The sequence below is a fragment of the Centrocercus urophasianus genome, unplaced genomic scaffold, assembly GCF_019232065.1.
Source record: "Centrocercus urophasianus isolate 14NV4802_14NV808 unplaced genomic scaffold, USGS_Curo_1.0 seq_10, whole genome shotgun sequence".
In the NCBI taxonomy this organism is placed as follows: Eukaryota; Metazoa; Chordata; class Aves; order Galliformes; family Phasianidae; genus Centrocercus; species Centrocercus urophasianus.
In genome coordinates, this window is record NW_024884142.1 from 64,275,590 (window position 1) to 64,290,769 (window position 15,180).

General features: G+C 44.5%; 2 protein-coding genes across 2 annotated transcripts in view; both read left to right on the top strand.

The window, feature by feature from the left end:
* NUP133 (nucleoporin 133) overlaps nucleotides 1-5,566 on the top strand; it is a 30,150-nt gene extending 24,584 nt beyond the window's left edge. The window contains exons 24-26 of the mRNA XM_042821768.1: nucleotides 2,301-2,365; nucleotides 4,266-4,354; nucleotides 5,394-5,566. Coding sequence (XP_042677702.1) covers nucleotides 2,301-2,365; nucleotides 4,266-4,354; nucleotides 5,394-5,533 — 294 coding nt within the window. The 3' untranslated portion in view covers nucleotides 5,534-5,566. The remainder of the gene's footprint in view (nucleotides 1-2,300; nucleotides 2,366-4,265; nucleotides 4,355-5,393) is intronic.
* A 6,573-nt stretch (nucleotides 5,567-12,139) lies between these two features.
* Nucleotides 12,140-14,470, top strand: ACTA1 (actin alpha 1, skeletal muscle). Its single transcript, XM_042812520.1, has 7 exons — nucleotides 12,140-12,208; nucleotides 12,322-12,462; nucleotides 12,578-12,902; nucleotides 13,038-13,199; nucleotides 13,424-13,615; nucleotides 13,723-13,904; nucleotides 14,053-14,470. The coding sequence occupies exons 2-7, from the start codon at nucleotides 12,334-12,336 to the stop codon at nucleotides 14,194-14,196; spliced, it is 1,134 nt and encodes a 377-aa protein (XP_042668454.1). The 5' UTR covers nucleotides 12,140-12,208; nucleotides 12,322-12,333; the 3' UTR covers nucleotides 14,197-14,470.
* Nucleotides 14,471-15,180: the final 710 nt, after the last annotated feature.

Consider the following 15,180-nt stretch of genomic DNA (forward strand, 5'->3'; position numbering starts at 1 on the left):
AAAAGTTTTTGAAGAATTTCTAATCCAGAAATGTGTTTTGACCATTTAAGCTAGGCTGTTGCATCTGTAGTTAGTTAAGAGCATACTGGCTTAGCGTATAGTAGTTAAAAATAGTCCCTAATGTGTTTTTTGTTTTGCTTTTTAAGTCGCTGAAGATTTAATGCCAAATGTGGTTTAGATCATTGAAGAAAAATGACACTCCTCTCATCTTCAGTTCCCATTTATAGTCTACTTTCTTTTTTAGAGCCTTGCTTCCCCACAGGCTTTCTGCAAACAGGACCAAGATTTGTTTTCAGTTGTTCTGTTCTTGCCTCTCCACTATTGGCAGTTTCCTCTGATTAGCATGAGATAATGTGGGATGAAGAGTTGCCAACTTTCTTGCACAGCCATAGCATTAAACTACTGATTTACTTTTTCAAGCTTGGAGTGCTCACTGCAACTCACTGTATGATCCAATAAATTGTCAGGAGTAACTTTAAAGTAAGCATGGGTAAATCAACATCTGAGAAACATCAAACCTGAATTGAAAGCTGCCTTCACTAAAAACTGAAAGCTGTATTATTTCAGTGAATTATTCCAGAGTTCTCCAATGAATGGCTTGGAAGGTATTTCTTGGTAACTGAAAATGAGAGCTTTTCTCAGGTTATTTCAATTCTTGCATCATTTTCCTTTTCTACATAAAAGAAATCCAAATTAAAATCTTCAGTAGTGCTTTATGAAGCCATTGTGATGTGTTTTGTTGGCCTTCAGTAAACTTGATTTGATTATGTGGAGCAAGAGTGATAATCCCTTCTACTAGGATAAGAGCATGCTTATCACAGAATGGCCAGGGTTGGAAGGGACCTCAAGGATCACGAATCTCCAACCCCCCTGCCACATGCAGGGCCACCAGCCTCCCCATTTCATACTAGACCAGGCTGCCCAGGGCCCATCCAACCTGGCCTTGAACACCTCCAGGGATGGGGCATCCACAACTTCTCTGGGCAGCCTGTTCCAGCACCTCACCACTCTCTCTGTAAAGAACTTCCCTCTGACATCCAGCCTAAATCTTCCCTCCCTCAACTTCAAACCACTTCCCCTTGTCCTACAGTTATTAACCCTTTCAAAGAGTTGGTTCCCCTCCTGTTTGTAGGCTCCCTTTAGATACTGAAAGGCTGCACTGAGGTCACCCCGCAGCCTTCTTTTCTCCAGGCTGAACAAGCCCAGCTCCCTCAGCCTGTCTTCATAGGGAGGTGCTCCAGTCTCCTGATCATCTCTGTGGCTCTTCTCTGGACCCTCTCCAACAGCTCTCTGTCTGTCTTGTACTGGGGGCTCCAGACCTGAGCACAGTACTCCAGATGGGGCCTCACAGGAGCAGAGAGGGACAATCACCTCCTTGTCCCTGCTGGCCACCCCTCTTCTGATGGAGCCCATTTGCCTTCCGAGCTGCAGGGGCACACTGCTGGCTCATGTTAAGTTTTTCATCTGTCAGGACCCCCAGGTCCTTATCTGCAGGGCTGCTCTCAAGGACTGCTCCCTCCAGTCTGTATGAATGCCTGGGATTCCTCCAACCCAAGAGCACAACCTTGCACTTTGCTGTGTTGAACCTCATTACGTTCACTCAGGCCCTCCTTTCAAGCCTGTTGAGGTCCCTCTGAATGGCATCCCTTTGTTCCACCATCATCAGCAAACTTGCTGAGGGTGCGCTTGATTCTGTCATTGATAAAGATGTTAAAGAGCACGATAAAAAGTAAATAAATTATCTTAAATACCTTACAAAGGTATTTAAGATTTAGTTTAGGAAGCAATATAGAAGGTAGCTCATCTTTTCTGAAGACTGGTGATATCTCAAGAAAAGCACAACCTCTGAACAGAGAGATTGCTCCCCCAGCTGCTAATCCTTAAATCTCTGCTGGATCATTATATCACGAATTCATAACACTGTTCTAACATAAATGCTGCTCCGTGTCGGCTTGCTCAGTCTTGAGTTCAGTTGCCTTTTAGCATGTTAAAGTTGGCTGGAATATGCTGTTCTACAAATTGGCAGATGTTTGTGTGCTTTAAATTATACTCTTTTTCAAACTGAGGCAGTCTTTTGGGGATGTAGAAAGTCCGAATTGTATGTTCAAATGGAAATGAAGTCTTCAGTGGTTCAACAGTACCATTGGCTCGTTTGTTTAAAGAGGATGTTGTTTTTGACTGTGTTCAGATCTTGAAGACTACTTAATCGATGTAACCTCTGTCACTGTCAATAGTGATTTTTATGTTTTAAATAACAAATTTTAAAAATTACCTGTCTTTTCTCCTTCTGTGATATGTAGGAAGAGGAGGTGGATGTAAATGATCTTAAACTTAAAATTCTCTGCATGGCTCTCCGAAGAGATGGGTAAGTGCAGCAAGAATAAAAATCAGCAATAGTACCTGTGGTGGAGCTATTCCAGAATTAAACGATAGGGCACTGTTATTCTTCAGCTCATCAAAAAGATTGAATTTCATAGCATGAGGTTTGTAAAGTATGAATGATGTGTGTGAAACTCCCATAAAAGAATAACCTCTAAGACCTCATTATCTTTGCTCACTGGCAGCCTGCTATTCATTTTCAACACCAGAGAAAGAGCAGTGTAGCCATGCAGCTTATATTCTTAAACACTTTGCTAAGGTAAAAACAGTGATCAATGCTGAAACTTTTTTCCATTTGAAGCATCTCAAGATGAAGCTTTTTAAGAGCAATAAGTGCAGTGATTGTTTCTATAAACTTCTTCATTCTTTCTTTCATTTGTTTTTGACCGTAGAACCACTTCAACTTGTTAATGGCTTTTTTTATATTAAGCTGAACTCTTGACTGTAAGAGATCAAAATCCTAGATACTGCTTAGAAGAGCCACTATTATGGGTCTTCAATGCTGAATACAGGCTGAATCCAATTGGTCAGAAGAGTCTTTTCATCAAGCAGTGCTACTGTTGAGTAACTCAGATGACATTGTTTCCTTTCTTACTAATCTCCAGAAGTTACCCAGCTTTACCAACTCATGCCCATGTTCTAAAAAGACCTTAGAGAGGAAGGAGATAGTGTACATTCTAAATGCACTGTGCCATTTGTGATGAAAAAGTTTTGGATTCAGGTTTGTGCACAGGGTAGATTCCAAAGGGCGGTGATCTGCAGAAAATAAATTCCTAGCTGCATGATTTACTGGCACATATGGCACAAATATATGCAGAAAAAGCTTCATGCTATTGTAATTGTTTTCTTCCTTTTCTATTAATTGAAAGATGGAAGAATCTAGAACTCCAAAATGGCACTAGTCTAGAAATAGATTTGCATCCTGCCTGGGCCAAAAGCAGTTTTGTACACAATATTTGGGCCATTCAAATTATATGCAGCGTTGACAAGATTTTGCCCCGTTCACTAGCAAACCATGTACAATTAGAAAACACTTTGTCCTTAATTGTGTTTTGAAAACTTGATCTCCCAGCTGATTTTCCAGTCCAGCAAGGCTCACAAAGGCTTACAAAGAGGTCAGTTGTAACAGAGGTAGTGTTAGTTTTCTTCAGTACGTGGAATAAAATATTTAACATGTTACAGTTACCTGTTTTCTACTGCCACAACCACAAATGGCATGCTCCTGACATTCTGGTAGGGCTTTCGTTGTCCCTCCTTTGTATAGAGGAGAGGAAAACCATCACCAAGCCTTTCATGTTCCCTCCTTCCTTTCTTCAGTCTCTTCCCAGTGGAGTTAACCATGAAGGTCCCCAAGTTTTGGAGTTAAACTGATATTCAGGATAAAACCATGACTTCAGTGAGGATGTGACAGTAGGAGCTTTTTCGAGCCAGGTTCAGATCTGAAAGCATCTTAAAATAAAATTTCTCTTAGAAAAAACAGGTGTTTTTTTTTTTAATCACAGATGAGTCTTGCATTCATAAGTCTTTCACATTTAATAACTAGAGAAACTCAGCTTGTATTTTTGTGCGTGATGTTAGAAGCCTGCAGCTTGTACTGTACAGTTTTTCCTCCCTTTTCTCTAATTTACCAAAAGATAAATCCCTGCTTTGATCTCAACTGTTAGTTATTGAGAGTGGGTAATTCTTGTCTTGATGCACATTCTTGGAATAATGTAATAATGGTTAAGGAAGCCTCTTGCTCTGAGCTGTAACCACAAACACAGTGCTTGTGTGTGAACATGTATTGTCACCTTTGATCATTTATCAGATTTCCTGTGAATTTTTCTTGTTCTCATGTAATTTGCATTGCTGCAATTCTCTTTGCAAATTATTCTTTGACTTTGCAGCTGGTCCAGTTCAGAAGGTAAAGATGATCCAATAGAAGCATCTAAAGATAGTATATTTGTGAAAATACTGCAAAAGCTATTGAAAGAAGGTAAGTTGAATGTAAATGTGAACTTGAAGTGCAGTTCATTCTAAAAACTGCTTAAAACTAGTATGTAGTAGCTAATACATACTTAGAGTAGCTGGTGTGTATTTAGAATAATAAAAACCTCCATATGCATTCTACTAGATAATTACAATTGTATGGGAATTAATTCTTTCTATGAATGTCAAGAAGATGAAAGAGATGAGCTGATTTCTTAGTTACAATCTTAGCACCTTCAAATTATTGGCTCAGTTGGGTGCCTGTCGGATTTTAATGCTTTCTTGCTGCACAGCAAAGCATGTCTGCTGCAAATAAATGCATCTCTTCTGTAAGAAGAAGGATTGTTAGTATTTAATCATCTGTCACCCTGAAGAGCACAAACTAAAACTCAAATATTTTACATTTTGTTTTCCCCCCAACATGCAAAATCAGAGTGGACACCACCACCACTTTCTCAAAGCTAAAACTGACTGTGGGAAGCTGTGGTCATTGAAGTTACAGTTTTTAATAGATTATGCCTTGGGAGGACAGGGAATAAGGAGCTTAAAGTGTAAAGTAAAATAAAACAAAAATTATTACTGCTACATATGAACACTTTCCAGAGTTAAAACGGCACTACATGAGAAATATGAAAAATAAATTCTTCAGAACAGGTCTGGCTTTGTGTGCTCAGCCTGTCACTTTCTTTCCTTTTTGTAAGATGTTCACAGTGCAGACTGAAGCATTGCAACTAATAATACCAGTATTGGTTATGTGACTGATATCTCCTTTGGAAAGTGCAATGTTAATACTTAGGTTTCGTATGAAGTGTTTTAGGTTTAATAATAAATTCAGTGGGGAAGTCATCGGGAAGCTGTCTTTAGGCAGGAAGTATTTTAGACTTAGTTTTATAGGATGCTTATGTTTTACTGCATTTTTTAAATATACGTAATAGAGTTATAATTATATTGTCTGAATTGCAAGAAAATGCAGAAATGAGTGCTTGCTTAAAATGCTAATGCAAAGTACTGTTATCAGTTCTGTAATGAAAGGTTTTGTATTGCAGGAGTTCAGTTAAGTGAATATTTACCGGACGTGAAGGACTTTCTGCAAGCAAACGAACTCGGCTCCTTGAGATATAATGCTTACTTTGAATTTGTGTTAAAAGCAAACTATGAACTCTATGTTCACGGACAAACAGAATGATTGTCCTTTTTTAAAATATACTTTTTTTCTAAAGTACTGTTGAATTCATGTATACTTCTTTTTTTTTTTTAAAGTTTGTTTGGTTTTTGTTTTTGGGTTTTTTTTTTTTGCTAAAAATTTGTAATAAAGTCTATAAAGAGTAATATACTTGGTCACTGTCTTAGTTTCAGCTGGGTGGAATTGTTTTTTTCATAGTGTCTAGTTTGCTCATGTACCCAAGAGTAGTGCCATTACAGAACATCACAATAATCAGCAGATGGAGCGGGCTGCTAGGATTGAAGTGACTCAAGTAGATCTGGACTGGCAAAATGAGAGTGAATTATTTCTAGCTCAGTGGGCCCATGACACCTCAGGCCATCAAGGAAGAGATGCAACTTATAGATTGGGGGGTGAGCTTGAATATGGGCACTATTGCATGGTTATCTGTGAGTGTGCAACACACACTGCAATTAAGCAGTGGATAAAACCTTTCTGGTATGGAGAATAACAGCTGAAATATAATTACTTGCCAGAGCATCCCATGTTTATATCGTATTCCCACAAACTCACCAGGGCAAGCACCATGTATTTACAAGAGTGGAAGCTGGATGGCTGGAAACAGATTGTGTGCTCCATGCTACTGTTCAAAATTTGGTGCTTGGTTTTAAAAATCAAGTCTTGTAGTGACATAGCACCCTAAAAAGACTTGAGTTAGATAATGGGACTAATTTCTGAAACAATCTCATAACCATCAAGGCCAAAGAGCATGACAGTGAGTGAGCGTATCATATCCCCTATCATACACCAGTCTCTGGAAAAACTGAATGATACAATGGACTGTTAAACACTGTATTGGGAATAATAGGTTCTGGGGCATTCAAACACTGGGACGCATTTGCCAAAAGCCATGTGATTAGTCAGCACTCCAAGATCTGCCAGTCAAGCTGGTCCTGCCCAATGAAACCTCGTATGCACTGTAAAAGGGGATGAAGTGCTGGTAGTGTATATAAAAAACATGCTGGGTAAGGCAGTCTATTATTCCAGCCTTGGGCAAAGGCAAGCCTGTTTGTGGGATTGCTTCTGCTCAAGGACCTAGGTGCACGTGGTGGGTAACGTGGAAGGATGGGGATGTCTGTGATTTGATGCTGGGTGAGAACAGACGGTAGTTTAAATTGTATGATGTTAAATTACTACATAATACTGCATGTCATCATCACGATTATGGTTGTTACATCTCTTGTTAAAACTATTACAGTAAGAGCTGCTCAGGTTAAAGAAGAATGAACTCCAGTGGACCCAGAACTAGCTTCTGCATGCAGTAACCCAACACTGAATCATCCCTTCTGCACTGACGAACTGCTGGCAGATGCAAAGTTGTGAACTAAATGAATACCATGAACAATTTACATGAATGGCCAGTAGGTCATGGGAATACTGTATGTGTAGATATACCAGAAAGCAAGATAGGTGATGGTAGTTAATTAGGATGTGTAGAAATTTTGGGACCTGAACATGATGTAAACGATAGAGAATAAGGGGTGTCTTAGTTTCAGTTGGGATGGAATTGTTTTCTTTATAGTGTCTGGTACGATGCTATGTTTTGGTTCTGGGGGAAAGACAATGTTGATAACACATCAGTGTTTATAGTTGCTGCTTAGCAGTGTTGTAGAGTCAAGCCCATTCTCAGCAAAGGGCCCGAGGAGCTGGGAGGGAAGAGAATTAGAACAGCTGACTCAAACTGGCCAAAGGGATGTTCCATGCTACACGACATCAAGCAGAATGAGTTTTGAAGGGGGTGAGAGTTCGTCTCTCGCTCTTCCACTGCTCAGGGCCTAGCTGGGCATCAGTTTGGGGATGGTGAGCAATTGCTTGTTCATCACCTGTTATATACATTATATACATATATATACATCCAGTCATAACTATTATTCTTTTCCTTTTTTCTGTCCTAGAACATAGTTTTATTTCAACCCTTGAGTGTTTGGGATTTTTTTTTGTTTGTTTGTTTTGTTTTTTTTTTTAATTGTCTCCCCCATCCCAGTGGGAAGAGGGGGAATGAGTGAACAACTGTGTGGTGCTCAGTCACCTGCCAGGTTAAACCACAGCAGTCTTATATTTATAAACATTGACACCTCGGTCAGGGGCGTCAGGAGTGTGTTTTCAGGTAAAAGAAAAAATAAGGTTTTCATTTTCCATGCAATAAGGTTTTCATTTTCCACGCATTTTGTAAACCCACTGTTTTGTTGTATAATTTCTTTACTATGAGACCTGCCTGATAGTCAGGAAGTTGCAAAGACACACAGGGTGAAATGTGGGACCCACTGAAGAAAGTAGAAACCCTTGCTCTCGCTCCATGGGGTCTGTGATTTCAGTTCAGATAACACTGAACAGCATTAATGCTTGATGACTATATTTTGCTTAAGAAACACATAGTTCTTCTAAAGAATAACTTTACTACCAACAGTTCTCTTGTAGTCTGCATTGTGTACAGTCTGCTGCAGAAACTAATTTCAGTTTTGCAGTAACGATTGCTGTAAGGATAGCTGGCTTGTCACTAGTTGTTCAACTTGTCACCAAACACTATTGTCATTCAGATTCCTCTGACCCAGAAATACACCATTCTTTCAGTTCGTCCTGATTTTATATTTTACAAGACTAGGGTTACTTTTTCAAAATGCTCTTAACTGACATTTTATCCGCCTAATGTTCATAAAAATTACTTCTAGATTTCTAGAATGCATCTTAAAAATGAGATTTAGGAGCTCACCATGCAGGCATTCAGAGTAACTGCTTGAATTGAGGCTGACCAGAAACCTCGAGAGCAGTTCATGAAAGTGGGTGTCCATCGTGATCTTCCTTACTTGACGACTTGCTCTTTAAGAGTTGATGTTGCAGTTAATTTTTAACCCTTCTGTCTCAGTTGTCTCTAACATAGGAATAAAAAATTCATTTAATTTTTTATTAATTATTTTGATTGGTAGCAGATTTTGAACTTTAAGTTAAATGTTGCTTTAGTCTGATAGGTTTGCACCTTACTTTTGCAAGTAGCTCAACAGCCAGAAAATGAATGCAGAGCGAGTTGCATGCCCTTATGTTTTACTTGTCTGGCGAGTTGCCTGCTGCAACAACTTGATCCAACAGCTGAGAAGGTCAGAAGTTAAATTGGTTGAAGAGAATCCAGTTTCTAGTTTTAAAAGCACAGCTCCCCTTCCGCCGCTTCCCCTCCTCCCTGTACTAATACAGTAAGCTGGGCTGAAAGTCTGAACATGTTTGGAAGAATAGCTTTATCTAGAGAGGTTCTAACTAATATGGAAAAGAAATGCATTAACAACTCATCTTCTCAGATTGTTCTAGGAAGCAGACTTTGCTCTCCTGCAGTCCTTTGTGGCTGATACCAAAGTGTGGGTATAAATCTGAGCTGTGGTTGCAAAGCAGTCAGTCATTTAAAACATTAGAAGAATTGCACCTGCTTGTTTAAATATTGCTTTAAGGGTGGTTTCATGTAATTGATGTCACATTTTCAGAGAAATGGCATAATCTAGCAGATGACTGTCACTCTGTGCTGAAATGTGTTCTACACAAACTTTTACTGGGCATGTTTTGCAAGAAAAGGAATCTCTGTAATTGACCATCCACAGCGAAATACTTCAGAGATACCCTTCTTAGAATGTCAGTAGTCTGTTAGGACTGACAGGATAAGCCAAGAAAGCTTTTTCTAGCTGTACACACTTCTGCTCATCCATTGCTGCCTGCTCCAATGCGTCTGGCATCTTTGCTGAGATGTGTTTATTCCAGTTGGTATAAAGGCATTCCCCAGGTTCTCAGGAAACGATCAGCCCTGGAGTCTTTACAATTAATGTTTTATTCTGCTGCTGGGTTAGGAGGTATTTGGCATTTGTACAATGCCTTTCATCTGACTATTGCCAAAACAGAAGGCTACAGGCAATGAGTTTACTTAAATATAACCTCATTAAAATAACTTCCATGCCTAAACTGAAGTTAACTGTTCTCCTACAAGGAATGTTAAGTTGGTTCACTATTGCATTAGGAAGCTTGAAAAGCTGGGGATTTGGGGCTATCCCTCCACACTCTGTTTCGTTATGTAATAAGCTGTTCTTTTACAGCACTCTTGTCTCGGGTTACTGTACAGCAGGATGCCTTCGTTTATCACTGCCCATCAAAGGTCATGCAAGAGCTCCAAATTACTTCCAAGTGCAACAGAACCAGAAATAAAGTTGGGCCTCAAAACATTCAGGTTTTGATAAAAACAGCTCAGGGTGTATGGGCAGCTCCTGTACAGAACTGCATTTCATATTGTTTCTTAAAGTGTTGCTTTTTCATTAATGGAAAATACGTGCAGCACAACATGTCCACACTACTGTCCTCTGCTGTTATAGGAGCAGCAGTTTATCAGTTGTCATTTGTGGTAAATTTCTAAAGCCACTTATTGTAGATAGTGGTTTTCTCTGTGTTCACTTTTGGAAACTAAAATCAAATGTTTCCTGACTTACAGCCCAAATCAAATAGAGTTAAATATCTGACCTACCTGTGGAGAGCTATGCAGAACTAGAAGAATTTCACACCAAGCACTTTGCTGTAAACTTTATTTGGGCTGCCAGAAAATCAGAAGAAATTAGGGGAAGAGTGGGTTTAGGCTTGCGTCGTGTTTCATTGAAGGACCATTAAAAATGTTTACATCTCAGAAGTGTTAATGTTTTAGGCAGGATTTCTGTTATAAACATAATTTGATTTCAGATCCAAAGCCCGCTTAATGCAAGTGGCCACATTTTGGAACCCGTGTTACAGTTCTGTAAGTAGATTCAATGGCCGCAGTTCTCTTAAAGTGCTTTTCTGGCTTCCAATTTTTCAAGTCCCAGTTATAGATGACAGAACTGAAGAACAGCACAAGAAGTTGAAAAATAGTGTGAGAGAAAAGCATCTGTTATCCCCATGTACTTCAGTACAATAAAGTGACAAGAAGCGAAAACATACAGCTCAAAGAAATAGGGAGCAGCCAGAGGTGAAGAGGAATGCTGTCAAGACAGAGGATGCAAAAGCTGAAAAAAAAAAGTTTGCTTCTCTTGACACTTCTTGTTCTGCATGGCAGTGGAGGAAATGCCTTTACTTTGAGGAGTAAGGAACTTCCTCACCGCATGAATGCTTCTGGCTTAACTCTTCTTTTTACCTCTTCTTCCTCTTCCTCTCTTGACTCCATGTTAAAGTTTATAAGTATTTCCCTTGACCAGCTGTATCATTAGAGAATGTCTTGAAGGCTGATTTACATGGACTCATGTGCAAGGCTGCAAACTTGCTTTTTACCTCCTCAATTCTTCTTCTGACGTGATCAGAATTTCTGTATAAAGTCTTCCACATCTGCCACACAGAACCTGTTAAAATACCCATAGCTGCCAGAGATGGACAGTTCCTTTTCACTTGCACAGTACCTTTGCTTAATCAGAGGTGGTTTCTCAGTGAGACTGCCCTCATTTTAAGAGGCTGAGCTGCTGTGCTGGATAGGGGGTGGTGTGCTGTATCCAGCAGAGCTCAGCAGGCCAGAAACAGGGATGTGGTAAGGGCACCAGCATTCATGGCCACGTCAGGCTTCTGGGATCTGAGTCACCTGCGTCTGTACCTTCCCTGCTTTGCCTTCAGACATTTCTCTGTGATTATCATATACCTTTATTTTCCATTTTAAAAATAGCACCCAGGAGAAAAATATGTGACAACTCAGAATGCAAAGCTGCGACTTTGGGGCTGCTTAATCTGGGGAAGAGGAGGCTGAGGGGAGACCATATTGCTCTCTTCAAATACCCGAAGGGAGATTGCATTGAGAGCAGGGTTGGTCTCTTCTCACTGGTGACAGGTAACAGGATGAAGGGAAATAGCTTCAAGTTGCACCAGCGGAAGTTTAGGTTGGAAAAAACTTCTCTATAGAATGGAATGGGCTCCCCAGGGAAGTGGTTGAGTCACCATCCTTGGATGTGTTTAAAAACCATTTGGATGCGGTGCTCAGGGACATGATTTAGCAGAGGGTTGTTAGAATAGTACGGTTAGGTTGTGGTTGGACTTGACGATCTTGAAGATCTTTTCCAGCCTGAACGATTCTATGACGCTGTGATTCTATAATTCTAGGCGGGCTGCCACCACGTCCCACAGGACGGCACATAGCCACAGCTCAGCCTCTAACATGCTGCCCTTCCAGCTGCCCGTCCCTTGCCTGGCACAGCCCGTACCTGGCCTCACGCTCCCTCACAGGTGAGGCCCGGAGGCTCCGTCCCTGTAAGGAGCCCCGCAGCCGGCCGCCCCGGCCCCCGAGGCCTCCTCCCTCACGCCTCACTGCGCTCCCGGCTCCCGCACGGCCCCGGGAGAGGCCCCCACCGCTTCGTCCTTAACGGGCCCGGCGGTGCCGGGGGATTATTTCGGCCCCGGCCCCGGGGGGGGCCCGGCAGACGCTCCTTATACGGCCCGGCCTCGCTCACCTGGGCCGCGGCCAGGAGCGCCTTCTTTGGGCAGCGCCGGGCCGGGGCCGCGCCGGGCCCGACACCCAAATATGGCGACGGCCGGGGCTGCATTCCTGGGGGCCGGGCGCCGCTCCCGCCCGCCTCGATAAAAGGCTCCGGGGCCGGCGGCGGCCCACGAGCTACCCGGAGGAGCGGGAGGCGTCTCTGCCAGCGGCCCGACGCGCAGTCAGCACAGGTAGGTGGGCGCCGTGCCGTGCCGCGCCGCCCGGCGTCCCTTCGCGGGGCCGTCGTGTGGTCCCTCCGTGCGCCCCGCCGTCACCCTGAGCCTGACGGCCCCGTGTCCCGCAGACAGCCAGCAACATGTGTGACGAGGACGAGACCACCGCGCTCGTGTGCGACAACGGCTCCGGCCTGGTGAAGGCTGGCTTCGCCGGGGATGATGCCCCCAGGGCCGTGTTCCCCTCCATCGTGGGCCGGCCCCGCCACCAGGTACGATGTTGGCCCCCTCGGGGCTTCCTGCGGGGTCACTCGGCCCCGTGTGTGGAGAGGGGACATGCTGCTGCCCGTGGAGAGGTTGCTGAGCCCCCGTTTTCCTCTCTTGCAGGGTGTCATGGTGGGTATGGGTCAGAAGGACTCCTACGTAGGAGACGAAGCTCAGAGCAAGAGGGGTATCCTCACCCTGAAGTACCCCATTGAACACGGCATCATCACAAACTGGGACGACATGGAGAAGATCTGGCACCACACCTTCTACAATGAGCTGCGTGTGGCCCCTGAGGAGCACCCCACCCTGCTCACTGAGGCCCCCCTTAATCCCAAAGCCAACCGTGAAAAGATGACCCAAATCATGTTTGAGACCTTCAACGTGCCCGCCATGTATGTGGCCATCCAGGCTGTGCTGTCCCTGTATGCCTCTGGCCGTACCACTGGTGAGTGCAGTCATCCCAATGGACCCTCTTCCCCAAGGACACCCAGGACCGGGCCTCTGCAGTCACCAGTTGCTCTGCCCCAGCGCAGATCTGTTTGTGGGCTGCTCCTCAGGTGGCTGCTCTTTGTTTTCACAGGTATTGTGCTGGACTCCGGCGATGGTGTGACACACAACGTCCCCATCTATGAAGGGTATGCCCTGCCCCATGCCATCATGCGCTTGGATCTGGCTGGCCGTGACCTCACTGACTACCTGATGAAGATCCTGACTGAGCGTGGCTATTCCTTTGTCACCACGGGTAAGCACTGTTCCCTCCTCCAAAATGTTTCCCCACATTCCCAACTCTCACACATCAAGGAATGCTGAAGCTTCTTGCCGCACTGCAAGCCCTGGGAGCGCTCCCTGTGGGGCATTTGCTTATGGCTTGTGGTCTGGAGACCCAGCAGACCAATGGAGGAGTTGTGAGTGTTTCCTGTTCTTTCCCTTCCTTGCAATCACTGATGCCATTGCTCCCTCTAACAGCTGAACGTGAGATTGTCCGTGACATCAAGGAGAAGCTGTGCTATGTGGCTCTGGACTTTGAGAACGAGATGGCCACCGCTGCCTCCTCCTCCTCCCTGGAGAAGAGCTACGAGCTGCCTGATGGACAGGTCATCACCATCGGCAATGAGCGTTTCCGCTGCCCAGAAACCCTCTTCCAGCCTTCCTTCATTGGTGTGTGCCCCCCTTCCCTCTGTTCTCCCCTGCCAGTTCTCTGCTCTCTTCTGGCACAGAGCTCCTGCTTAGCACTTAGCTCATACCTGCTCTTCTCCTGCCCCCAGGTATGGAGTCCGCAGGGATCCATGAGACAACCTACAACAGCATCATGAAATGCGACATTGACATCAGGAAGGACCTGTATGCCAACAACGTCATGTCTGGGGGTACCACCATGTACCCAGGTATTGCTGACCGCATGCAAAAGGAGATCACAGCCCTGGCCCCCAGCACAATGAAGATCAAGGTAAGGCTTGAGTATCAAGGACCTGCACAGAAGTCTCCAGGAGCAGCCTTTTCTGGTGCTCCTGTGAACAGTGCGTGGGGCAGCATGTACCCCATGACACCTGTGGTGGCTGCAAGTGTGCTGATCTTGTCTCTCTTGGCTTTCCTAGATCATTGCCCCACCTGAGCGCAAATACTCTGTCTGGATCGGTGGCTCTATCTTGGCCTCCCTGTCCACCTTCCAGCAGATGTGGATCACAAAGCAGGAGTACGATGAAGCTGGCCCATCCATTGTCCACCGTAAATGCTTCTAAACATGTTTACATGATCACTTTGCCAACCACACTCAGGATGACAACCTTGTAGGTTCCAGGTTGCTGAGGACCTGCACCAGCCATGCAACTTTCTATTTTGTAACAATTTCTGGTTACTGTTGCTGCAAAGCTCCATGTGACACAGTGTATGTAAAGTGTACATAAATTAATTTATTTTACCTCGTTTTGTTTGTTTTTAAAACCAATGCCCTGTGGAAGGAAACATAAAACTTCAAGAAGCATTAAATCATCAGTCATTCTGTCACACCCCTAATGCAGTTGTTTCTGTCGTTATTTCCCTGGGCTCGTCCATCTCTCGCTGACGTGGGTCTGGGTGCTGGGGTTGGGAGTAGGGGTTGGGGCTGTCCAGGGAGAGATGGCATGGGGAGGGTGATGGGATCCTGCTGGGGGGGCTTAGCCCTGCTGTGGGCTGCAGGAAGCTCACTGGTGCAGAGAGTAGTCTGGGATGCCTACAACACGCGTGCCCACTGCACTGTGTTTCTCCCATGCCCAGTAGGGAAAGGGTTACAAGTGTTGCTCGTTCTCAGCTTGTGAAGGATTTTGTTGGGCTCAGCCTGCCAGAGCAGGAGCCAGGCATGCCTGTGCAGCTCCTAGCTGTGATGGACAGAGGCAAGGCCACAGCTGAGGCCAGGTGGTGGGCACAGGTTAAATTAAGACCTTTCCACTCCACTTATGGAAAGCCCTCCTGCACTCACCCTGTCCCCGGGACTGGGGGCAGCCAGGGCCACTTCCTCACCCCACCTGACACGCAGAGCTTTGCCTGCACAGCCAAGACCTCCTGTGGCCACAGGTTCATGTGGATTCCCTGTGCCCTGGGAGCCCAGGGGGCTTTCCCTACCTGCCCTTCTGCCCCCAAGGACACTGTGGGAGCTGCCTTACCTGTCTGCCTCCTCTTAACTGGCCCTGGCAGGAAGGCTGCACTTGGTTTGGGGCTGCTGTTCCACATTACCACTGCAGTGGGGG